Source organism: Cynara cardunculus, assembly GCF_001531365.2.
Source record: "Cynara cardunculus var. scolymus isolate 2C chromosome LG 13, CcrdV1, whole genome shotgun sequence".
Taxonomy (NCBI): Eukaryota; Viridiplantae; Streptophyta; class Magnoliopsida; order Asterales; family Asteraceae; genus Cynara; species Cynara cardunculus.
Window position 1 is genome coordinate 11,850,881 of NC_037540.1, and position 25,936 is coordinate 11,876,816.

General features: G+C 31.8%; 2 protein-coding genes across 10 annotated transcripts; both read right to left on the bottom strand.

The window, feature by feature from the left end:
• Nucleotides 1-8,983: 8,983 nt before the first annotated feature.
• Nucleotides 8,984-12,274, bottom strand: LOC112524140 (scarecrow-like protein 14). 2 transcript variants are annotated; one of them, XM_025133815.1, is made up of 3 exons: nucleotides 12,238-12,274; nucleotides 9,512-11,854; nucleotides 8,984-9,264 (listed from the first exon to the last, which is right to left on the bottom strand). In XM_025133815.1, the coding sequence occupies exon 2, from the start codon at nucleotides 11,852-11,854 to the stop codon at nucleotides 9,617-9,619; it is 2,238 nt and encodes a 745-aa protein (XP_024989583.1). In that variant the 5' UTR covers nucleotides 12,238-12,274; the 3' UTR covers nucleotides 8,984-9,264; nucleotides 9,512-9,616. The 2 variants fall into 2 exon arrangements, with proteins under 2 accessions (XP_024989583.1, XP_024989584.1); XM_025133816.1 differs by having other exon boundaries at nucleotides 9,512-11,173; nucleotides 11,351-12,269.
• A 3,464-nt stretch (nucleotides 12,275-15,738) lies between these two features.
• LOC112525552 (telomere repeat-binding protein 4-like) lies at nucleotides 15,739-20,904 on the bottom strand. Of its 8 annotated transcripts, none has more exons than XM_025135722.1 (10): nucleotides 20,728-20,904; nucleotides 19,466-19,606; nucleotides 18,524-19,382; nucleotides 18,201-18,410; nucleotides 17,905-18,122; nucleotides 17,381-17,619; nucleotides 16,870-17,181; nucleotides 16,737-16,800; nucleotides 15,934-16,122; nucleotides 15,739-15,854 (listed from the first exon to the last, which is right to left on the bottom strand). In XM_025135722.1, exons 2-9 carry the CDS (start codon nucleotides 19,544-19,546, stop codon nucleotides 15,958-15,960), a joined length of 2,148 nt encoding a protein of 715 aa, XP_024991490.1. In that variant the 5' UTR covers nucleotides 19,547-19,606; nucleotides 20,728-20,904; the 3' UTR covers nucleotides 15,739-15,854; nucleotides 15,934-15,957. The 8 variants fall into 8 exon arrangements, with proteins under 8 accessions (XP_024991490.1, XP_024991495.1, XP_024991494.1 ...); XM_025135727.1 differs by having other exon boundaries at nucleotides 15,797-16,122; nucleotides 18,524-19,094; nucleotides 19,191-19,382; XM_025135726.1 differs by having other exon boundaries at nucleotides 15,797-16,122; nucleotides 17,905-17,984; nucleotides 18,060-18,119.
• Nucleotides 20,905-25,936: the final 5,032 nt, after the last annotated feature.

Genomic DNA, 25,936 nt, shown 5'->3' on the forward strand with positions numbered 1-25,936 from the left:
ATATGGTTGGTTTCTATTTGAACCAGCCCCTATATATATATATTAAGTAACTTGGATGACACGTCTCATCTTTAGGTGAGGCGGTTTTCTTGTTTTCCCGCCTAAACACGTATCTAGACACAATTTACATTAACAATTCAATTATACTCATTTGATTGATCACTACTAAAAAAATGTGGTTTTTCCGGCGGAAAATTCGTAGGAAAAACAACTATCCGACGGATATTGCCGTCAGAAAAACCCCCGTCGCTAAATACAAATTCCATCTGAAATATGTCGGTAATGTTCAAAGAAGTTTTATTTATATTTTTTTCCTTCCAAAGATATATATTTAAAAGAAGTTAAAATTTTCCGACGAATAATAATTTTTATAATAAAAAATTATATTCCGTTGGAATTTATTGAAAAAAGTTTTTATTTTTTCTTATAAAACATATATTTTTTTAAATAAATTCCGACATATAACTTTTTATTAGAAAATTAAAAGCCGTCGGATTTTTTTAACATATCTTTTTGAAAGGGAAAAGAATAAAAAAAAGTTTTCTTAAACATTTCCGACGGAGTATAATTAAATATAAAAATCAATTAAAATCCGTCGTAAATTTTAATTAATTAACGTTAATTAATTTATTTAAATAAATTAGACCAATTTTATGACGGATTTCCGACGGATTTGTGACAGTATTAAATAAGTAAAAAAAATCTGTTACAAATCCGTCGGGAAAGTTGTAGAAATAAAATTTTATTTTTAAATTCAGTGATAGATTTTTGGGGGATTTGTGGCGGTCCTGGCGGACGTCGACAAAAGTTGACTTTTCTTGATTATACAGAGCTCTGAAGTCTGAAGAGTTTTACTTCAGAGTTATTTCAAGAGTATAAGTCTGAAGAATCATTTTAAATTTACTGCTAGTTTAAATTCAACTTACTGATATAGTTTCATTTCTAAATTTAATTTTATTCTAAGGTTAACTTCATTTTAACTAATTATTGATATAGTTTCATTTCTAAATTCAAGTCTGAAGAGTCATTCTTTAAATCATTTCAAGAGTACAAGTCTGAAGTAGTATCATACTTTCGATGATCATTCATATATGTAAGATAAGTTTCTGACACGATTTAAGTTTTTCAAATTACTCCATGTAATACACGGGATCGAACCTACTATATATATATATATATATATATATATATATATATATAGAGAGAGAGAGGTTGGTTATTATACAACCCTTGACATTTGTGCAACCTATACAACCCAATCTCAACCGTCCATTTCATTTGATGAATATGTTATTTCATAGAAGTTTTGATTATTTCCAAATATAAAGTATTAATCATAATTAATGAACTCTATTCATATTCCATAAATATTCAAATCATAATAAATGAACTCCCATCATTTCTATAAATATCTCAATTAATTGGGTTGCAAGGGTTGTACAAATGCACAAGGTTGTAAAAGAAATATACCCTATATATATATATATATATATAGGGTTGGGTTCATGTGAGACCAGCCTGTTTTCTTGAGACCCGTGAGACCATATTTTTACACGTAAACTTCACAGCAAAAACACTGTGAAGGTTAGAAAAAGTCGAATCTTCACAGCAAAAACACTGTGAAGGTTAAAAAAAGTCACCTTCACAGCATTTTGCTGTGAAGTTTCAAGTGTAAAAAATTGGTCTCATGGGTCTCACGAAAACATGTTGGTCTCACATGATCCCAAGTGTATATATATATATATATATATATATGGGTAGGTTCTTTTGTTAACTCAATCTATGGTATTCACTTTGTAAACCCATCATAACTAATCATTTTGTGAATCAATGGATGACAATTTTATAATAACTAATAATATAATACATTATCCTTTAAGATGAATATACATGAACAAGGGTATTATTGAAAAAAAAAATCATAATTTTTGTAACTGCTCATTAATGACATTTAATGTTCATATGAACATTAATTCATTGTTATTGATAAAAAAAATCCCCTTCATTATGAACATTAATATACAAATAGACATCTCCCCTATATGAACATAGGTTCACTTATAAACAATATGATTGTGTTCATTAATGTTTGAACAATGTTCACATATGTTTACAAAAGTTCACTTGGCTATTCCACTTTTTCATATATTAACAGACAATGAATATTTTACACTCATAGAAATATGATATTTTTCTTCATACCGTTCATATCACCAGAAACGAAATTAACAATACGTTTCAAAAATGTTTACTTGTGATTTATTCACTCAGATTAACAATTTACCTTTTATGTATATATATATATATATATTAATATTTACATTTTCAAAAATGTTTACTTGTGATTTGTTCGCTCAGATTAACAATTTCATCAAGATTAATTTTATTTAATGATAATACATTGTGTAACTTAAATAATTGATCATAATCTATACAATCAAGCAACTATTAAATAGTAACCAGTCATTAATTAATACAAAATGTAACTTACGTGTATGTATAATTTATCTTTATGTCCTTCATCCCTTTATCAATACCTTTTTGAAACCTACCACAAACAACGAATTCTATTGGTCCATTAGGTTAAAATAGTTAATACTAAAAATTAAGTTAAAAAAACCTAGTTATATATATATATATATATATATATATATATATATATAGAGGGTATATTTCAAATGCAACCATCTTCATTTGTATAACCAATACAACCCAATTAATTAAGATATTTATGGAAATGATGAAAATTCATTTATTATTATTTGAATATTTATGAAAGATGACTAGTGTTCATTAATTATGATCAATACTTTATATTAAGAAACAATCAAAATTTTTATGAAATCACATATTCATCAAATTAAATGAACGGTTGAGATTGAGTTGTATTAGTTGTACAAATATATATATATATATATATATATATATATATATATATATATTAAAACAAAAGGATATAAGAAAGATATTAAATGAAAAAGTGGTGGCTTTAGTGTCAGCAAAGTTTTGTATTTGTTGATGGATTAAAAAAGATGTGGTCAAGAAATAGAGTATCAAGAAAAAGTTAAAAATAAAGCACCAAAACAATTATTAGATATGATGCATGTATGGTTTCAGATTCCAAACTCTCCAAAACCTAAAATGGTTACTAGTTATATTATATATAATTAGAAGGTTATTCGTACAATAAATCGAAATAAATCTTTATTTTAATGTTTAGTTTTAATTTTTGTCTCTATCGATATAATACGATTTTATATGATTTTGAGAAAGCGATAACGTTTTTTATTTTTAAATAAAATATAAATTTCTAGATAACATAAAATTTTGAAAAAAATATAATCGATATTAGTATCAAATTAAATATTTAATAGTTCTTGTTTTTTTTGTGTAACTTCTTTAATTCATTTTATTTTATTATAATTTAATAACAAAGTAATTTGTTTTTGGTTTAATAATATAATTTTTTATAAAGATAATAATTAAACATTAACTCAATAATTATCTTAATTATATTTTAGATTTTCTATATTTAAAATGAATGTTTATCCGTATTTGAATTTTTTTATCTGCATTTAGTTACACGAATTTAAAAATGGAGCTTTAATAAGTTGTACTTACAGAAGTACTTGTAATCTTGAATTTTAAATAATATGTATAAATAAACAGTACTTCATGCATAAAAAATAATTTTTAAAAGTTTTTATCAAAATTTTATAATATAGTATACATGTTTCATTAATTAGTGAAGATTTTGAATGTTGATTACGTTATATCTTGATTCTTGACCAAGTCATCTCATCCAAATATAAGTTGTTATTTTATAGACATGATTTTAAATCTACCATGTTGAAAATATATAAAATAACTAGAGTATATTATAGATTTAGTCCCTGTGATATGCAATTTTTATGTAAATGGTCCATAGACTCTATTTATTACAGATTTGGTCATTGATCACTTTTAATCTCATACTCACCCACGATCACATGACAATTACCGACAATTTTTCACTGACAGACTATGTTCTCCCTCAGCCTCACACCACGAGCCACCGTGAACCCACCACCTCGCTCATTGTTCCAGTCACAGCCACACAAGACCATCGTCCCTAACCCCTCCATCTCCAGTCAGGTGACCTCCTCCCCTTCAATATCCGACATCAACCCCACCACCTACATCCTTTTTCGCTAGTCAATCCCCACCACCCACATCCTTCTCCAATGAAACCAACGATTCCGATGAAGCCCATTTTCTTCTGCATAACAACCGGTTTCGACGAAAAATGACCCTTATACAAACCATCGACCGAACACCTTAACCTCCGCACTCCTTCCCTTCTCTGTGAACCACCATCCTCCCTACACAACCACCACCACCCTCCACCAACATGGACCCAAATCTAGAGTTTACTCTGGTATGTGTGCTTTGATAAACAAAAGTGGTGGTTACGTGGGGGTAAGTTAAGGCGAACGAAGGGGAAGGGTTCGATAGAAGCTTGGAGAATTGGAAAAAGAAGATAATATAATACTTCTTTGTCCCCCTAAGTTTTTAGTCAACACATTTGGTCCCTCTTTCAAAATAAGAGTTAATTAAAAAATGTTTAAGTTTTAGGAAAATTAAAAAGACGATTTTGCCCTCAAAGTTAACAAAGGATGGTCATTTAATCCTAAGATCAGATCCAACAGAAAGTGCATACCACAAGGACTAAATCCGTAATAATTTAAGTCTAGGGGCCCATTTTCATAACAATATACATACCACATAGACCAAATCCATAATTACTCAAATTACTAAAAAAGATATTCCTCTAAAAAGTTTACAGTATTCATAGCATTTTTTTCATAAAAACAAATGTTCTACTGTTATTGTGAAGGTGAAGTTTATCTGTCTTATTTTCATAAACTCAGACTTTGGATAGGGGATATTGTTTATTATTTATAGCATCTTTTAACTTAAAAATAAGTTAATAGAATAAAGTGAAATAAAGAATAGTATGATGAAAACCATATTTCTATTTGCAAATTTTATGAGAATTATCATGAATAAAGGCACTGTTTGTTTTTTTTGAATTTTTTTGTTATTTGATTAAAACCTTGAAAGAAAGAAATACAAATCCATGTTGAAACAGAATATTTTAATAACCAATATGACTGATTAAGATTTCAAACTTCAGACGTAAAAACAAACAGTCTGACTAATTCAGATTTCAGACTTCAACACCACCTCTTAAAAATCAGACTTCAAACCTCAGCACCTCATAAAAACCAAACGCCACCAAAATGTATTAAAATTAAATGAAGTTTGTTTTAATCGCTGTATTACTATATATAAAAAATCCGATCAATTTAAGAAAGGATTTTCTTTCAAACTTGGCCTATTACGATTTTTGATTATGGTGATGTCAAGTTTATCGTCCCATTTGTTAACATATTCCTTTCATAAACATTTTTAAAGCTTTCGTAAACAGATATCCACGTCATTAAATGTCAAAAAGGAGCAAATTAACATTCAGAATATGTACAAATTAGAAATTTTTAGAACTATCTTGTTGATTGAGAAGAAATTGTTACGTTCAATATAAAATAAACCGAACTTTGTTATTTTCTAATAAATTTTACGCTACCGTAAACTATATCTTTTTTCTCTCTGTTATTATAATGGAGTTATTGGAAACCGTTCTTATAGTTCATTAATTTACATTTTCAGTTATTACATTTTTATAGGTTCAACGTCTGCATAATATGTCGTTAACTTTTGTTCTTTACGTGAAAACTCTCGTATGCATGGACTAGGTTTGTGAAAGTCATAACTTTTCACTTGTAACTCGAATCAAAAATGATTTTTTCAAAGTTAGGGGTTGTTTACAAAACACTTACCAGTAAGTGTTTACCAGTAAAATTTAACACTATTATTTACTTACCGGGTAAGATTTTAGTCCACCAAAAAGACATTGTATGTAACAATTTACCTGGTAAGCGCTTAACGTGGTAAGAGTCGTCGCCCTCACTTACCGGGTAAGACTATTGGTCTCTGTCTTGCTCTTACCGGGTAAGATTCTTGGTCCTTACTATATTTATCCGGTGAGGTAATGTGACTTGGTAAGCGCTTACTCAGGTAAGCGTTTGATAAACGGCCCCTTACTCTTTATTCAAATTTTACATGCTAGAAAAGTATAGTGATTTATGAGCAAACATCAAAGCGTTATCGTGTTTTTCAAGTACATGCATACATGAGTCATATTAAAAAAACACGATAACTCATCTACTTTTAGGGCCGTTTACTAAACACTTACCGGTAAAAATTAACACCATCATTTACTTACCGGATAATATTTTAGTCAACCAAAAAGGCATCGTATACAACAATTTACCCGGTAAACACTTACCGTGGTAAGAGTCGTCGCTCTCACTTACCGGGTAAGATTATTGGTTCTTGTCTCGCTATTACCGGGTAAGATGTTCGGTCTTTACCATATTCATCAGGTAATGTAATGTGATTTGGTAAACGCTTACCAGGGTAAGCGTTTGGTAAACGGTCTCTTACTTGATAAATTACAACATGTAAATATCAAAATAATAATAATAATAATAATAATAATAACGTAAAACAATATTCTAATTCAACTAAAATATTTATTACTATTATCATTATACTAGAAGGGTACTCGTGCAATGCATCGAGACACATTTTCATTTAAATGTTTCGTTTTATTTTTTTTTATCCATGTCGATATAAATACGATTTTATGTGGTTTTGAGAAAACGATAATGTTTTTATTTTTAAATAAAATATAAATTTGAAAATATCATATAAAATTTGCAAAAAATATATCAATATTAGTATCAAATTAACTATTTAAAAGTTATTGTTTGTATATTTTTTTAATTGAAAATTTCTATTATAAAGATGGTATTTAAGTATTCTGTTAAAACTCAATAATTATCCTAATTATATTTTAGATTTTTTAGATTTTAAAATGAGATGTTTATCATATATTTGATTATGTTTATCCATACTTAGTTACAAGAATTCAAACATAGAGTTTTAATAAGTTCTACTCATGCACAATTACTTGTAATTTTGAAGTTTTAAGTAATATGCATCAATAAATTGTATTTCATGCATAAAAAATAATTTTTAAGAGTTTTTATCAAATGTTTTAAAATATAGTATAGATATACAAACTGAGTTTTCATTTAATAAGCAAAAATCACAAAATTGGAACCTGTATAAAAGTAAACGATAAGAATTTAAAAAATTAAGAATCAGAATTGTAATTTCTAATTTATAATTAAGAATATTTAAATTAAGGCCTTACTCCGAAGTCCGAACATGAAAATGACTGATTTTACAATCCACATTTTAGGACGAGGAATCTTTGATTACTTTTGGCATAAATAATAACATACAAATAATATTATAAAAATATAGGGAAAGTTGAACTTAATATTTTTTATTTTGTATGATTAAATGTATGAACTATTTTTTAATAAAAAACCATTAAATTTTCTTATCTTGAATAATTAAGTCTTTGATTTTTTTTAATAAATAAACCATGAAATTTTTAAAAATTGGTTACCTACATTCTTTTAATAAAGAAACTACTTCTAACCGACTAAAAAAAATCTTAAAGTAAAAAATAAATCTAAATCAGGGATTTAATTATTAAAAATGAGAAAGTTAATTTTTTTCATTCAAAAAGTTAGAGAGAGAGAGAGGGGGAGGGGGGGAGAATTTCTTACAAGATTAGTTTTCAATTAAGAGAAATTAAAATCGCGTGTAAATCACATGTGATTCATGCGATTTTGACTGCGAACTAAGGTCACAGGCACGTCGCCGAACACACCTTTACCTTGACCATTAGTGTAAGATCAAATGTGATTTAGCGGTTTCCATATTGTCTTATTTAGTTATAGTTTTTGTTTGAATTTCCATCTCTTTCTCTCCCCGTCCTCTCTCTCTCTCTCTCTCTCTATATATATATATATATATATATATATGCTATGATTTAGATATTTATGAAAGATTATCAGAGCTTATTTATTATATCAGAACTTTATATTTAGAAAATAATTAAGATATTCACTGAATCATGTATTTATTATACTAGATGAATGATTGAGATTAGTTTGTATAGTTTGTACGAATGGTTGGATTTGTAAATGAAACCACCTCTATGTATAGGAGAATTCTTTTATAAACCCAACTATTAATGCAAACCAATTAATTGAAATATTTATAGAAATAATGAGATTTTACTAATTATAACTTGAATGTTTATGAAAGATTATCCAAAACTTTATATCATAAAAGAATTAAGATATTCATTAAATAAGATATTTATTAGACTAGATTAATGATTGAACAATTAAGATTGATTTATATGATTTTTACTGATAGTTATGTTTATAAATAAAACTATCTCCCTCTCTCTGGATATAAAAGAATAATTAAATGACAACCACTAACAATGTTTCAAATAAATGTCAAATGTGAATCTACCTCAACTTTATTGCATTTGAATCTTTCCAAGATATATAGCCGAGAATAATCAAATAAGAGAACAATAGAACGATTTATATCACATGTGATTTTATATTACACGTGATTTGTAAAATCATATGTGATTACCCACGACCTGGGTTGTGAGGCAAGTCACCCACACTCCCTTGTGTTTCGTAATCGTATGTAATTCACATGTGAATCGGCCGTTCATGTGTTCTCTATTTTGACTTAGCTCTCGTTTGATCCTTTCTATATGTATATAACACTAAACATGGTTAAAAGGTGCGAAGAGAACGTGGATGACGTGCTTGGTGCAGTTTTGGTGATCGGACAGTCATTAGATTTGAAGTCATCTTACCAATTTCATAGATGATCTGATTCAAAACTTATATAATTTATATTAAAAATACATTTTATATAAAGTTCTGTAACGTAAACTAATCAAATATGTTATATATAACTGTGTCTACCGATCAATAACAAATTGCATTTCATTAGAAGGCAATTGCATTATTACATCAGTACTAAAATGACATTTCAACTGCATTTTAACCAACTACAACAAAACTAAATCCCCCTTCCATTTTCGCAAACTATAATTTTGACTTAAGATCATTATCATTCACTACAAACCCACCCAACTAATTTGTTCTTTCGCTAAAGAAAGTTGATGTACATACCTCTTAGCATAACCAGGATGCTTCATTGTCAATGTTCCATCAGACTTGACAGCACCCGACTTTCTTGCTCCATAGCCTGTGATAGAACACATCAAAGAGGACCTTTTAATGATACGAGTTTCGCAATACCAACAAGATTGAACTAAAAACCAAAGGGTCATTGGCCCAGCCATTCTTGGGTTACCAGAAGAGCCCAACCTCCAAAGAGGGCGAGGGTTCTAACCTCACTAAAAGTGAGGAGGGTGCGTGAGTATTTTCCAAATATAAATATTATATACTTCCACAGATTGAGCTAAAATAAGCCAATAAACTATAGGAAGTACCATCGCATGTAGAATCATGATTTTCTGTAAAATTCACTTGACGAATGTAACTTATCCATCATGAGAAGCCACCAACGATCTTTCCTGCTTAGGGAAGAAACATATTCAGTAAGCCGGTTTCCAGGAAGATATTGCATATAAAATGCGTCCTTTCCACCCCTGCAACGTCCAGTGACCATCTTCATCGATCATAAAATCTTTGTGATAACCGGACCTTGCTCTATCTTTAGCCATCTTCAAAATTTCCTCATCAAAAGGGATCTGGCGAAATCCAGCCCTCTGATTCCGGACCTGCCACTGTTTGTATGTCTCAGGTCGCTCAATCCTCTCACCGCCTTCACAAGCTATAACATTCATGGCTTCTCGTCCCCACAATGTTTTCTCAATCAGCATCCTCTCCTGAGTGTCACTAGCCACAGTAGCCTCAAGCAGATCAAACAAAGAAGAGAAGAAAAACAAAGCCTCTCTGAACCTTGTGACAAAGAAGGGTGAATTATAGGACCCATTAACAACCCCCTGTATAAAGATTTCTGGATTCATCTTCCTGATAAGGTCTAGAACTTCATTCCTTGGACTATGCACCATGACTGTCTCGTCAAGTAAGTTTCTAAACCTGTAAGCACAATTCACAACCAGTGTTTCATTATTGTCAAGCTCAAGATCCGCCATCTTGATAGTTTCCCACTTTTGGGCAATGGCTTTGAACTTGAATGGAACACCAAATGTTTCTGCATAATTAGCTAGCCGACAACCTGTCTCCTCAACCCTCTGGGATGGACGAAAACCAGGACAGGGGAAGTCAATCCCAGTGATTCGAAGTTCAGGTGGACCACCAGGCCTAGTTGAAAGACGTTGTATGAGGCAAGGCCATTGAAAACCGTAAAGAATTCCAAAATCTATTATGTGGAGCCTCTTCTTGTTTTGAGCGGCACGCATGATAGTCTTATTCGAAACAAAATGGGAGAGCTTAGTGAAAGGGAAGATACCAAGGAATAAATGGTAAGCTTTCAATACATCAACAGCTGATGTAGGCCTGGAAAGGAGAGCTTTGTAGATTACGGTTCCAGAGCCAGCCATTCGTGCTTCAAGACCAGCACAAAAGTAATGGGCCAATCTTTGCATTCCATCACCTGTGGGTGAAGCATGCTCTCTTATCCGCTTTAGCAGATCGGTTACTCCCCTTTGGTCATTGGCTGCAACAGATTGTGCACAGAGGCTTAAAAGTATTCTCAAATCCACCGCATCCTTTTTACCACCTTGATTCTTCCCACGGGCTTTAACACCATTAGATCCCTTGGGTTGACCCTTTTGTTGTACATTAGTGACACCATTGCGGACAAATTCACATTGAGCAGAATTAGTTTTGCCTTCATCACATAGCAGCACTTCATCAAACATCTTAGACCTTACATGTGGCTCGATATAAACTGCAGATTGCTTGGAACTCCTTCCATCCTCAAGAAGATCTTTGGAATGACGAATCTTCTTTCCTCTTGATCCATCTGGGATGGAACTAATTTTATGTTCCTTCTCCACTTTGACTACAACAGCATAACTGTCATCCTTTTGATCCTTCCCTAACAAGACACCAGTGTCCATATAATCTAAGATCCCATCATCACTGGGAAGGAACCTACTTGCATCTCCCAAACCTTTTTGAAACTGCACAGTAGATCGGCCATCACAGAACATATCCGGAAAACTTAAAGTACTTACAGGTGAATCCACAAACACATCTACGACACTACTAGTGCTGCTTAACGAGCTGTAAGAGGGCTGAAATCTAGACTGTGAATCAAAATTGATCAAAGCACTGGGTAAAAGAGAAGAACCACTAACATCAAATCTAAAATCTGTACCACCAATAGAGCTGTTGCCACCAAAACAAGTGAGGGATTCTGCTACAGCATCTTTACTTTTAGTGCTGTTAAAGGGAACTGTAAGATGAGAAGCATTGGAAGGACGTTCTTTTACCATAAGAGCATCATAAAAAGATTTCTCTGCAGCATGAAGAGCAGCAGACTCTTGAAGCATGCAGCTCTTCTCCTCTATATCTTCTTCCATAAGCATCTGGTTTATGTACTTGAGAACTAAATCACTAAAATCTGAATCCTCATGAAGATCTCCTTCATCTTTCAAGGCAGATGGAGAACTACGCTTGCTAGGGCCTGAATCAAGCAACCTTGTAGGACGATGCATAGAATTCAAATCTATAAATGAGTCGTTGAGATTGATTGCGTTCAGAAAATTCTGATCCGATAGAATTGAAGCAGATTCGTTGCATTTCATTGCTTTTAAATTCAATAAACCGTAATCCGCATTCACCCGCCCATCCATGAACATCTAAATTCCACAGAACAAATCTTTTTATCAATTCAAACTCATATCAACTAAACTCTTGGACAGAAAACAATTTTTAAAAACTTTAAAAAAACAAAAATATTATCCCAAAGATTTACTTGTGGTTTTGTTTGTGTACAGGATCAAAAATCACTTATCCAACAGTTTTTAACATCAAGATGAAAATAGAACAATTAGATTTCAGTAAAGTGAATTAAGGACAACTGAAGAGATGCGGAGTGAGTCTCCATGATTAAAATCAGTGAATAAAGGGAATCAAACAAACATGAAAACCCTAAAGCAATAGTAGATGTAAGGATGAACAGATATACATATAGATAGATACAGAAAACAGAAAGGTAGGTGTTGGTCGTAAGAAGATTTACCAGAGACAAACCCTAGAGAGAGAGAGAGAGAGGAAAATGGAGGTTTGACTATTTACAATCAACAGAGGAGAGGAAACTTCAAAACTATTAACAGAGAGTCAGGGGGTTTCAAATAAAAACAGAGAGAAGAATTCGAGAACCTAGTAATCAGAGGGTATTCTGGACAATTTCTCGACCCAAAATATAATTTTAATAACAAATCATTTTAAAAAGTAGAATAAATTCTCTTATTATTTTTAATTCTAGAAAAACTCGTATGGAAAAACGATGGTTTTAATTCCATAATTTTATTTTTATATTTCTGTCTGGTTTTTAAATTCATCTTGCTAGATATTCACACGTGAATACGTTGAATTTAAATCTTAATATTAATACAATTACAAATAAATATGTTAAAAGGTGGTTACATTTAAAAAAAATTATTGATAAAATTTATTTTAATTGAAGATAAAAAAATATTTAAAAAATATACTCGTATATGATTTCTTAAATTAAAAAAGATTTAAAGGATTACTGATGACATTTTATTTAATTAAAAATAAAATATATTACGTTGATGATTTTTCATATTAAAAAAACAGAAAATAATTTGAATAATTAAATACATAATTAATTAAAATTCGTCACTAGTGTTCATACCAATATATGCATGGATTACTTATATCTAATTGATGGCTAACTTGACCATCATCAGACGCTCTAACACTGTAACATGTTAATAAGTGTAAAAGATCGTGCTTGAATCTTGTTGGTGATATCATTTCACATATGGATTAGCAACGAATTTTAATTAATTATGTATTTAATTAAATTTTATCGTTAACTCATCAGTAATTTGAAAAATCGTCAATGAAATATATTTTATTTTTGATTAAAATAAATTTCATCAGTAATTCTTTTTATTTTTTAATTTTATTTTTTTAATTTGAAAAATCATGAAATATATTTTATTTTTAATTAAAATAAATTTAGTAAGTAGTCCTTTTTTTTAAATTATTTTTTATTTTTTTAATTTGAAAAATTACTGAAAGAATATTTTTTATTTTCAATCAAAATAAATTTCATTAATAATTTTTTTAACTGTAAGTATTCTTTWGTAAATGTAAGTACATTTTTGGTATATTTGTTTCATTTTATATTATAAGTACTTTTTGGTTAAAAAAAATGTTTGAGGATTTATCGCTCAAAATATGAAAGTCTATTGACTTTTTTCCAGTTTTTTCGCATTATTTTACCACATTAACAAATTGTATAGGTCATAAGGATGTATCTAACAGATTTTAAAAAGTCCAATAAGTTATTTAACAGCTTTTGGAATGTACAAGGACTTATTTGTTCCAAAAAATTGTCCAAGAACTTAATTATTTCAAACACTAAAGTATATATATATATATATATATATATATATATAATTTACTTATTTAAATCAAAACTTTAGGGGGAGCTGTTGCACCTCCTGGTGCCTTGGTGGCTCCATCACTGGTGAAGTTGTCCTACATCATAAGAAAGATAATAAAAAAAAAAAATGAAAAGATGTTATAAAAAAATTCAGGTGATTTAAGTTTGTAATCTTGTCATTTTGATGATGAAATTTGTGGTGCATTCTTGAGTTTTATAAAGTTTAACAGAATACTTTTAAGTTTTATAATTTATAAGAAAAGACTTTAAATTTTCATAAATTTCAACGAATAAGCTTGGTTCAAGAAGGACACTTGATTCAAGTTTTGAAAAAGAATTTCTTAAAAGTTATTCAAACATTCACACCAAAAGAACAAATTTTGTAATAAACCAACATATTTTGCTAACCATTCTTGACTTGTAGTTTTGGTCAAAGTGACTTGTAGTTTTGGTCAAAGGGACATTTAAAATAAAAATACTACATGGAATCAGTGTATAAACTTATTTCGTTGGTTTGAGATTAGTTCGAGCTTCAAATGAGTTGAAGCTTGAGTTCTAGTTTAAAAAAATTGTAACCGAGTTCAAGTTGAGTTTAGTTCTTAACAACTCTCAAATTTTCGAGTCAAGTTCGGACTTGGAAAATGACTATCAAGTTTGAGTCGATTATATCAATACTCGAGCTCGAACTCGCATCATTTACGTCCCTATACCAAATCTAAAAATTATATGAAAAAGATATAAGTTGGATTAGAACTTGAAATAAGAACAAGTCGGATATATTTAAATTAGGAACGATAATATTTTGGCCATCACAAAACCATCAAGCATATGTTCATTAATGGAATATTTAATTGATATCTAATTTAATCAAAACAAATTAATGATTACTAGAAGGCTACTCGCAAAATGCAAAGAGATATATCTAGATTTTAATTTTTTATTTTATTCATTTTTTGTCGATAGAATACAGTTTTACGTGGTTTTAGAAAACGATAATATTTTTATTTTTAAACAAAGTATAAATTTGAAAAAAAAGTATCGATAGTAGTATTCTGTTAAAACTCAATGATTATCCTAATTATATTTTAATTTTTTATATTGAAAATGAGATGTTTATCCTATATTTGATTATGTTTATCTGCCGTTAGTTACACAAATTCAAAAATAAAGTTTTAATAAGTTATATTTACGCACAATTTACTTGTACTATTGAATTTTAAATAATGTGCATCAATAAACAGTACTTTATGCATAAAAAAATTGTTTTTAAAATTTTTGTCAAATACTTTATAATATAGCATAGATAATTGACAATTTTTGTTTGTAGATGTGGCTTCCGATCTTTTAGTCAACATGTGTTTATCATCATATATATATATATATATATATATATATATATATATGAACCAAATAAAAAAAATTCGAAGGACACGATTGGTTTATAGAAATTGAATTTGGTGGAATTGAAATCTATCAAAGGAATTTGACTTTGAAGGAATTGTAATGGAATTTGACCATGCTTTGATTCGATGGAAAGAGACAGACTTCAATTCATTCACTTATGTCAATGAATGATAATTCTTTAATTTGTGGAATTCAATAAAATTCAAAGGATTCCTACATTTTCATTATGTGAACCAAATATAGGATTTAAAATTTGGTCAAAGAATCATCCATTCCAATTTCAATTCCTTCAAAAACATGAACCAAATACCCCTAAAGTTTCGACTTAGATCAAGTACCCACTTTCTCAGTTATAATTATTTGACGAAGATAAAAATAAATAATTCTTTTAATAAACATCACCTTTTAGTAATAAACAAGGGATGAATACATGAAAGTTAAGTAATGGTGATTGTTAACTTGTTACTATAGAAGCATATACTTAATAACTAGCAATAAAACTTGAGCCTTCACGTCTCCTCCTCACACGTCACTATTTCGAGTCCACCATGATTTTCCTCCCAAGGCCTCGGGTTCTTCAAGATGCATGCAATTGACAATCTGATCCGGACACTCACAGTTATAAATAATAATAATAATTAATAATTCCAAAATAGGCAAGGATCAAAGTACAGTAAGAAAAGGTTGAATCATGATGTATGTACCAAAATGACATTAGAAAATTTACAAACTGCAGAATGGGCAATCTTATGGTTTTGTTAGAATGCCATTATTATTATGATTATTATTACAAATCCCAAATAATTTACACCTTCCTGAAAAAAAGAGAAGAGAGCCAAATGAATCAAGATTACTAAATACATATTACATCAACAATTTTTTTTTTTTACCTACATTTTCTTCCTAATTAAACTTTCTTTACATCAAGCTCTTCTGATGCTTCCCCTGTTGTTGCTTAGATTGATGCTGCGACCAGTACGCATGTGCAGCCAGGACTCGGTCCAGAAGATCTTGGGGCACAGGCTCTCCCCTTCTTTGCTGAGGGGCGATGCTCGCCGTGTGAACCAATGTTTTCCATTTATCCTGTTTGTAAATCAAAATGCATTAGCTTTTCTGCATTTTTTTATATTCATTGGTTATATTAGCATTCTGAGAGAAAGAATAGAATCAGGGTCCCATTTAATTGAGATCAACCCCTGAGAAGCAGAACAGAGGTAGATCATATAATAAACTAATTTCAAAGCCTGCAACTTTTCAAGAAAGTTACTGTGAGAATGTGGAACCCATAAGAACCCTTGAGGAAAGGAGGGTTCTAGTATATATGGAAAGAAATGTTCCAACTCTAGCCTATGTGGGACTCTTAATACGCTCCCTCGAACGATGGCTAGACGGGCAAAAATTGTCTCAAAGTATTGAGAGGGGACTGTACGAGTACACAGATTGCTCCAGAGTGTCGAAAAGTCTAGACCTTGGCTCTGATACCATGTGAGAATACATGGAACCTCCATATTACAATCAAAAAGAGCCTTTGAGAAGGGTACAGGAGGTTCCAACATATATTGAAGAGAAATGGTCCAAGTCTAGCCGATGTGGTACTTAACAATTACACATTGTATGAATATAATGGCTCTTTGAAGGGTAGCGGTCTAGTAATCTGTGTGTACCATGGAGGTGAAAACAAAATGTGGATCCTTTACCTTCAAGTCCACATAAGTTCGATGGTTTGCATCATCAAAAGCACGCATTTTAACGTCACGCCATCTACAAAATTCACAAACAGATGTTAGACTGGATAACAACATAATTCTATCTTCAAGTAGATGTTCACACCTTCCAGCTCCAAGGGTTTCAACCGCTTCCACAAGTGCTTCTACTTCTGATACAGAGAAGGGTCTCCTAGTTCTGCGTTGTGAAAGTTCATATCTCTTGGTTGGTTTTTCTCTCAAGGGGACCATTGAGAGTACCTCAGCGTCCACTGCTGGAACAAGCACAAGCGCTTTGGAATCTGCCACTCGTTCTTCTGTAGATACTTCACCTGGGAAGGTTATACTTTCTTGATTCTTCTCGTCCAAACTAGTTATTGGAGGAGGATCCAGGGGAGAATTTGAGAAGCCTACGTCGATAATAGGGCTAGAAGGGGACCTGGTAATGGCAAGATATAATTTCACAATTTGGAACTGGTTACATTTCCATTTTTGTCTAAATTTGGGAGTAAATGGATCTAAATGTGGTATTTTGATTATTGACCCTTTTGGGACTTGGCTTTTCACATGAATCAGTACCTGACGTATGTTAAAAGAAGCATAGATTGTTCATAGCTACCAAGAGAAATTCCATATACCTGGATAGTGGTTGATGAGTGCCTGGTAGCAACAACGGAGTTTCTTTCTGAACCAGAGATGGAGAAGCTTCGGGTACACTAGGCTCCAATGTAAATCCTAAAGTTTCAAGGTTGCAATTCTGGGAAATCCCAGTCTGTTGGAGTGTTATATTGTCATCTCTAACCTTCTTCCCTTCAAGAAGTACCCCTACATGTAATTTACTTTGTAGAATAGCTTTGACAGCCTCCATGACAGTCCTCTGGAATTTAAAGCACAATGAGGACTAGTACAGTTTTACCAGTCAAGAATAGGTCAAATATTTTACAGACATTTCAATTTGAAGTGCAGGATGCCATAATGATCAAGTTCCAAAATACAGTAGATCGTATGAAATTCTCAACTTATTGTAGCATTTGACAAAAAATTGAGCTTAATGGATTACATTTAAAATGATTTAGCTAATGAGAAAACTGAATGCTAATATCTGAAGAACTTCTAGATAGTGACTGGAACTTTCAGAAGAAGAGAACATTCTGTGACATACCTTCAGTGAACCTACAGTTGCAGTCTCAGGCACCTCAACATACAGTTCTGGAACTTTAAAGGACTTGATGCTAAATTTCACTGAATGAAGAAAAAACATGCATGAGAGATTTGTTAAACAAGAACTTAACATAACATGAGAGAGAGGGAGTATACCATGACTATCCTTAGATGAAAAGGGACCTTTTCGGCTGATAAATGAAGATGTCACTCCTGCTGCTGTATGATCATAATACAACTAATTAGCTACCAAGGTGAAGGAGGACTCATCAAAGAAACTTGGCTAATATTAAGGACCTCTGTTCAATGCAGCATGAGGTCGCCTCTTATCTCCACCGGCACTCTTCTCAGGGGAATTAGATATGCTTTCAGTACTTGCCTCCTGAATGTATGCAGCTTTTGAGCTATGATGAAACAGCTTCCTCTTCTTAGATGCAGCCTCTGCTTGACACCGTTCTCTCATGTATATATTTTTCCTTTTATGGTAAAAGGACCTAACTCCACCACCTAAAAGAACCAATTGCATGATCAAATAAGAAAAACATTATATAACTTGGATCTATACAAAAATATATTTAACCCAAAATCATATCTTTACTTTACTAGAATTCTCCACTTACTAGTAGTGTTTGAGAGTTCATAACCTTTCAGTTGTGGAGCTACTTTTCGGTATCTAGAAGTCAGCATCTTCCTTATTCTTCTGTATCCAGCACGTGATCGCGACCCAAATGCCCTCCGACTGGTGCTATGGTGATTGTACCTAAAATATTTTTCATCATCATCTCTAATATCTATCTTCACATTGCCCCTATGCCTTGGAAAACAAGCACTGGGAGCAGGATCCCTATAAAAGGATAGCTGTACACTACTAGTTGGTTTTTTTGGCACACGAGTATTCACATATGATTCCACTTGCTTCTTCAAGCTGTAGGTCTTAACTGCAGTCAAGCATCCACTTTGTTTCTCTATGGCCTCTGTCTTTATTTCAGCTCTATTATCACCCAAGCTAACATCACATAAATCCCCGTGACTAGGAGAGCCTCTCTCCGGCTTACCAGGAATGTCACTAACTCCATTCTTGTCTTCAGAGGCTTCCCTTCTCACATTAGTACCGACTTTTGTTACGAAATCAGAAGCGGTAACAATAGAAGCACGTTCCAAACCAGAATCATTCTCGGACTGTGGCAATTCCTGCGAATGAGGTTCTTGCTTTAGCTCTAGAGTAGTAGGTGGAGCAACAAGCTCACTCTCGGCACAGCTTCCCTGATCATGGAGCTCTGATCTTACAGGTTTGAGGTTGACTTCAAGTGGTTCATGCTTGATGCCTTCTTTAGGAATGCTAATCTGTTCTTTTCCTTCTGAACCAGTGCTAGAAGTAGAACTTTCACTCTCCTGCAATAACTTGTCAGCTACCTCGGCCAACAACTCAAATGCGCAAATTTCATCACGTTCTGATGATTTGCTATGCAAACTCCTCCTCTAAAAGAAACAAATAAAAACGTGTCAGTATATATTTACATCAGTTAGAAATGTCAATGAAGGAAAGTTAACTTTACACTCACCCTCAGGGATCTAGGAGCTTTAGGTACCACAGGAGCTAGGAAACCATGAAATCCTCCATAATTTCTTTTCTTCAACACCATATCTTAGGCATGCATGCCAATAAAAAGATCATCAACCGAATGAAGCACTGGTTGGGCCTGCTCTATTATTTATTAAAATAAAAAACTCAGCATCCTTAATATCTTTCATGATCAGTTCAGAAACCAAATCAATCCTCGAATAAACAAGGTTCTAAGAGCCAAATGATCATGAGTGCCAGCAAATGTAAATAGCCATCTCCAAAGTTGTTTATAAACTTGACATTCAATGTTGAGTGGATAAGGAAACAGCATTATTGCACTTGCAACATATCATGCAACAATTTGCACCCACCTATATGCCGGGCCGATATGATGGCACTTCTATCGATAGATAAAAGAAACCAACAAAAACTCGTTTTTCAGATACTTCCGTCCGCTTTACCGATTAAAAAGGCCATACGGCATTTGTATGCCAGCAAAAACCTTTACATCAGGAAGTTAGTGATCTAGTTTAACTCATTAACCAACAATTTTTTGCTGATTAGCCTATCTCTTTATTGTAATGCATCTTAGAAAGAACAATAATCTTCAAAGCTGTGATCTGGAATTGAACAACTAAAATAAAACCAGCAGATAATCTATAAACCTTGTTAACCCAGAAGCAAGATCTCATGATCTGCGACATAAGATCAATAATGATAAAATATGAGGACATATTCTATAAAAATTGGCTTTAGTCACCACATATGAAATCAATGCCCGGTTGGTCAAACTACCGTCAACTAAAAAATGCAAAACAAGAAAAGGAAAAATAGAACTGAAAAAACATGCAACATCAATTTAATATCTCAAAAAAAAGCTGCCCATAAATAATTTAGCAATAAAAGTTCATAAATGTCCTGAATTAAACAAAATTCGATTTCATCATGATATTTTAACGGATTTTCGCCTTAATTAGATCGTAAGATTGTTAATAGCAAAATCACATCGCAAAAAGATATAAATTTAACGCGATCAGACAAATAAGTGCAAATTGTACGAACCCGATCCGATCTCCATACTCTTGAGGGAATTCACCGAACCAAAAAAGGCGGTTTAGCTTAAACCCCACGGAGATCGGACCAAATCTCGGCCAAAAACATAAATTACACCAACAAATCATCGATTTTCAAGCGAAAATCAAGGGAACAAAATCTTGGAAGAGATTCAGAGAGAAATAACAGAGATCAGGGTCAAATTACCTGTCCGAAGAGAAATCGATTGATCCGATGGATTCGTAGGTGACACGTAACCGTACAATTCGATTTCGATAATTACCAAGAAAATTTCAAATTGAGAGCAACAGGCTGTATTAATTTGAGCGAAAATTATGTTGGGAAAAGTAATCGAACTTAAATTCAAGAAATGGAGGATTGGAATGAGATGGAGTACTCCTATTAAACCCCTCTTATATATTTAGGGGATGTGGTTTTGTAGTCTTTCACCATAGATTCCAATGATGGATATATGTTAGTTACGAGGGTAAAAGAGTAAATTTATATAGGTATATGCATATTTAGAGGAATGTGGTGTTTGAGATTGCTTATAAAAACAACTTATTAACTTATTTCAGTGTGATATTAGTAATAAATATTTTTTAGTATTTGGATAAATAACTTATACCGGTGTCAAACCGGTAATAAGGAGTTTTTGAAGAAGTTAAACATTTCTGACTTATAATAAGTTAATAAATATTTTTATAGAAAAGCATAAGTTGTTTCAAATAAACAATCTCAAACACCCCTGAAGTTTAAAATACAAAACAAACAAATCAATTTTAGTCCAACATCTAGTTTAATAAATATTTTATTTGATTTTATTTCCTAATAAAAACATGATCATAATGAATCTTTCATATCTATATTATATTAAAAATTATTTGATAAATTCTTAAAAACTATTTTTTATGCATGAAATATTGTATAACTTCAAAACCGTATGTAGAGCTTCCGCCTGATACGGCTCCTCTAAGGATGGAGGTAGGCCCAGCCCAGACTTGTGCGGTTAAGGTTGTTGAAGTCATGGCTATCCCCGATAGTCACTCCTTCACTCACTTTATTTTCTTTATTTATGTGATTATATGACACGTCTCACCAACAACCCAATCTATCCAAGCCTAGTAAAAGGAGAATCAGCTGAAAGAAGAGAGAGCCCCCTTCCCRTTGTTGTCTCTAACTAAACCACCACCAGTACACTCTTCCACTACAGATGCTGAAAACCCGATTCCTTCCCAGGCTTTTCTCTTATCCCTGACTTGCGAAGATTTATATTGATGGGATTGTGACGAGACATGATGTTCCATTATCAATCATTTCAGATAGAGACAGTCGGTTTACCTCAAAATTATGGGAAAGCTTTCAGAAAACCATGAGATCTCAAGTTCGGTTGAGTACGGCGTCTCACCCACAGACTGACGGGCAAAGTGAGCAAATGATTCAGACCCTCGAAGATATGTTGCGAGCTTGTATCATTGACTTTGGGGGTTCATGGGAGAATAATATGTCGTTGATTGATTTTGCATACAACAATAATTGTCATTTAAGTATACAAGCGGCACCTTATGAAATTTTGTATGGCAGAAAATGTCGAACGTTGTTATGTTGGAATGAGGTGGGGGGAATAGTTGGTTTGTTCAGATATTTTTCAGCTAACAACCGAAAAGATAGATCGAATTCGAGAAAGAATAAACACAGCTCATGACCGACAAAAGAGTTATTTCGATAAGCGTCAAAAGCCGATTGAATTTTTGGTGGGAGATTTTATGATGTTAAAAGTTTCACCATGGAAGGGTATTGTGCGTTTCAGGAAACTGAGTCCGATGTACATTGGGTCGTTCAGAATCAGTAAACGGGTTGGCGAAGTAGCATATCAGCTAAAGTTACCAGAAGAGCTCAAAGCTATCCATAACACTTTCCATGTTTTGATCTACGGAAGTGTTTGGTTGATCCGAATATGGCCGTACCGTTATATGAAGTTCAGATTGATGAAAAGTTGAGCTTTGTGGAAACCCCAAGAGGCCGTCACCGACTGGAAGACTATAGTATTGAGAAATAAAGAAATTAGTCTGGTGAAAGTTCAGTGACGATTTTATAAGGGTACTGAAGCTACCTAGAAACTAGAATCCGATATACGAAAGAAATATCCTCAACTGTTTGATTGATTGAATTCCGGGCTGGAATTTTTTTGAGGGGAGGATAATGTGATAATCGGGTTATGTCATTTGAAAGTTTAAGGGTTGCTTTTGATAAGTAGTGAAAGTTGAGTGGTTGTTTTGAAAAGTTGCTTTAAAAATATCATTTGGCACCACCTCACTCTTTTAAAAAGAGTTTTTGTGTTTGTGTGTCATTATTATATTCCTGTTTTGGAAAGAGTAAGAAGAAGGTTGATGAGGGTTCCTGGTTTGAACAAAAAAATTGAAGAAGAAGAAGTACTGCTTACATGATTATTATCTGATAATTGTTCTTGATTAAAGTCTTTGATCTCTTTGTGTTTACAAGGTGAGTTTTACTTTAAAAAGTATCATTTGATTCACTTTTGGTGAAGAAACCGTATGGTTTCATACTTGGGATTTTGAATATGTTGTATACTATTTTTAGCATAATTTAGTGTTTTGATATATTATTATCAACTGATTAGAATAAGGGTGACATAATCAAGAGAGGTGTATGGCATAACCAGGAGAGACGTATTTTGGGATAAGGGTAACATAATTAGGAGAGACGTATACTGGGATAAGAGTGGCAGAATTAATTGTATGTTAAAAAATGAGATTTTGATCATGTGAAAGCTGTTATCGCATCTTGACTTATCGCATCACTATGATGTGATGAGTTTGATTTATCGCATCAATATGATGCGATGAGATGCGAGAAAAGTATTTATCGCATCCTTGTGATGCGAGGAGTTGAAGTAATCGCATCAATATGATGCGAGGAAATGTATTATCGCATCTATATGATGCGTCAAGTTGAAGTTGATGAGTATGATGCGATGAAAATGTGATCGCATCAATGAGATACGACAAGTTGGTATCTTTTATGTTTAATGCGATAATTTTGGTACTTCAATGGGTTGGATGCGATAGTAATATTGTCTCATCTATACGATGCGACAAAGAGGTTTGTTTCAGTAAAACATTGTTTATTTCTTATCAATCCAAATATGGGCTATCTAAAAAATATTTTGGTGATTTTCACCCTGTAATATCAATCAAAAAGAATTTCTCACCAAATCTTATGGTTTAACCCTCATTTTTTTTAAATGTGCATTATAGGTCGGACACATATGAAAAGTAAGGGAAATGAAAAGATGTGAAGAAGTTATGATTGCTTTATATTGTGAATTTTGGGAAGTTGTTATTATGCATGTATTTGAGAACTTGTTATATCTGCAAGTCATGTAATTGGTGTAAATAAAAAATTTGAAGCTACTTTTGTATGTAGTATTTTGTATATATTTGGACCAATTTATATATGATTTTATGCAAATATGAATTTAGGGATTATTTTTATTAAAAAAACTTAGATATGTGAGATCCTACAAAAGATTTGATTAATATGGACATGAGAAACACAACTAAAAATTAATAGGATTTAAATGTGTTAAATATCGTTAAAGACATATTTTCGTTTAAATGAATGTTAATAATATAATTTAGATGTAAATTTTGTAATGATGATCAATAAATATGTAAAACTGTATAAATTTATCTATAAATATAATTTTTTGATGGGTAAAATAGACAATTTAAACAAATTCAGACATTTATTAACTTACAAAAACAATCTTATTGATTCAGATTTCAGACTTCAGTACCACCTCTTATCAATTAGAAGTGAAATAAGACTTCAGATTTCATCACCTCTTAAAAAGCAAACGCCACCTAACTTCGTCATACCACGTACTTAATTCCTAGGAGGAGCAACCACGGATGGTAGCAAATCTAATAGAGATTAAGATTTGTCCTCTGATATTTATGTTATTATTCATTAGTGGCTGCAAAATGAATTCTTATTTTGTAGTTCGTTTGTATTTTGCTAAGGTGTATCTCTCTCTCTCTCTCACACACACAGTTGTATAGATTTCTTCTAAATACAATTGTACTAAAAACCATTTTTCTTGAGCAGACAGACACTTGGATGAATTCTTTGCATAAACCTCGTTTGCTAATTGGACGAACGATGTTAAATACCATAATCACAAAGAGGTTTACTTAACATAAGTTTGTTATCTCCTTCACATTGTCATCCGCGAGATAAAGTGAACCAAATTTAAACAAAAACAACGAATTAATATGTTTATGGAAATATAACATGTAATTAAAAACTATAGCCAAAATACAACTAAAACCCTTAAGATTGAGAAGAAAAGCATAAAAACCGACAAAACCAAGCCTAAGTAATGCAAAAAGGTGCCATAGATCAACTGATTAAAATTGATTGAACTTTAATCAAATCTTTCTTGTCATGACGAAAACAAAAGGCATCACATAACTCAGATAGTAAATCTAGTATGCTTGGACAATAGTTGTAAACTGTATATAACAAAAATAGACACGAAAATAACGAGACATTTAAGAAAACGAGAAATCCATGTCCCTTTGTTCTTGTGAATTATGGCCAATACCAGGTATATAAGCAGTGATTTCAAATCCAGAGGTTAATCGTACTCTGGCAACTTTATGTAAGGCAAAGTTTGGTTTTTTTTGGGTGATAGTGGAAAAGTTGACAGATAAGTCACCTTTACTGCCACTCTACAGAACCGTACATGAGATTTTCACCTCATATGGCTCCTCGTTCAACACATTTTGGTCATTTCTAGACTGATTTATGAGATAGAGGGAAGAGTTAAATCTCATTTATATTTATGTATATTATGTAGCATTTAAAAAAGGCAATAAACGAAGTTAGATGGTTGAATGATTAATGGGCGCCAATTGTTTGAGAAATACTATTTAATTAGAGATTTAAGTTGTTTGTTAAAATATAAAAAAATATGATTTTATTACCATTATTAGATTATAAAGACTATCTTCTAATTGGTAAACTGTGGTTGATAAACAAAAGTTGAAAATATCGATTAATCCACTTGTTATTTTTAGAACACTTAAAGTCAATATTTAGTTGCTAATTGAAGTGTTAGGGAGTGCTTAAAGCATAGGTGATCATTAAGGAGTCTTACACAAACACTTAAAAGTAGTCGGCAAACTAGATGATGAGCTAGCTGGTGGCTGGTAAGTTAACTGATTAACAAATCATGTTTTGCAAAACTAGCTGATAAGAATATAAAATAATAAAAAAAAACATTTTAAAAAATTAATCAATTATAATATTTCAAAATACAATTGAAACAAATCTCTAATAATATAATATATTAACTAATAAAAACAAGATGATGAAAAAATATAATATA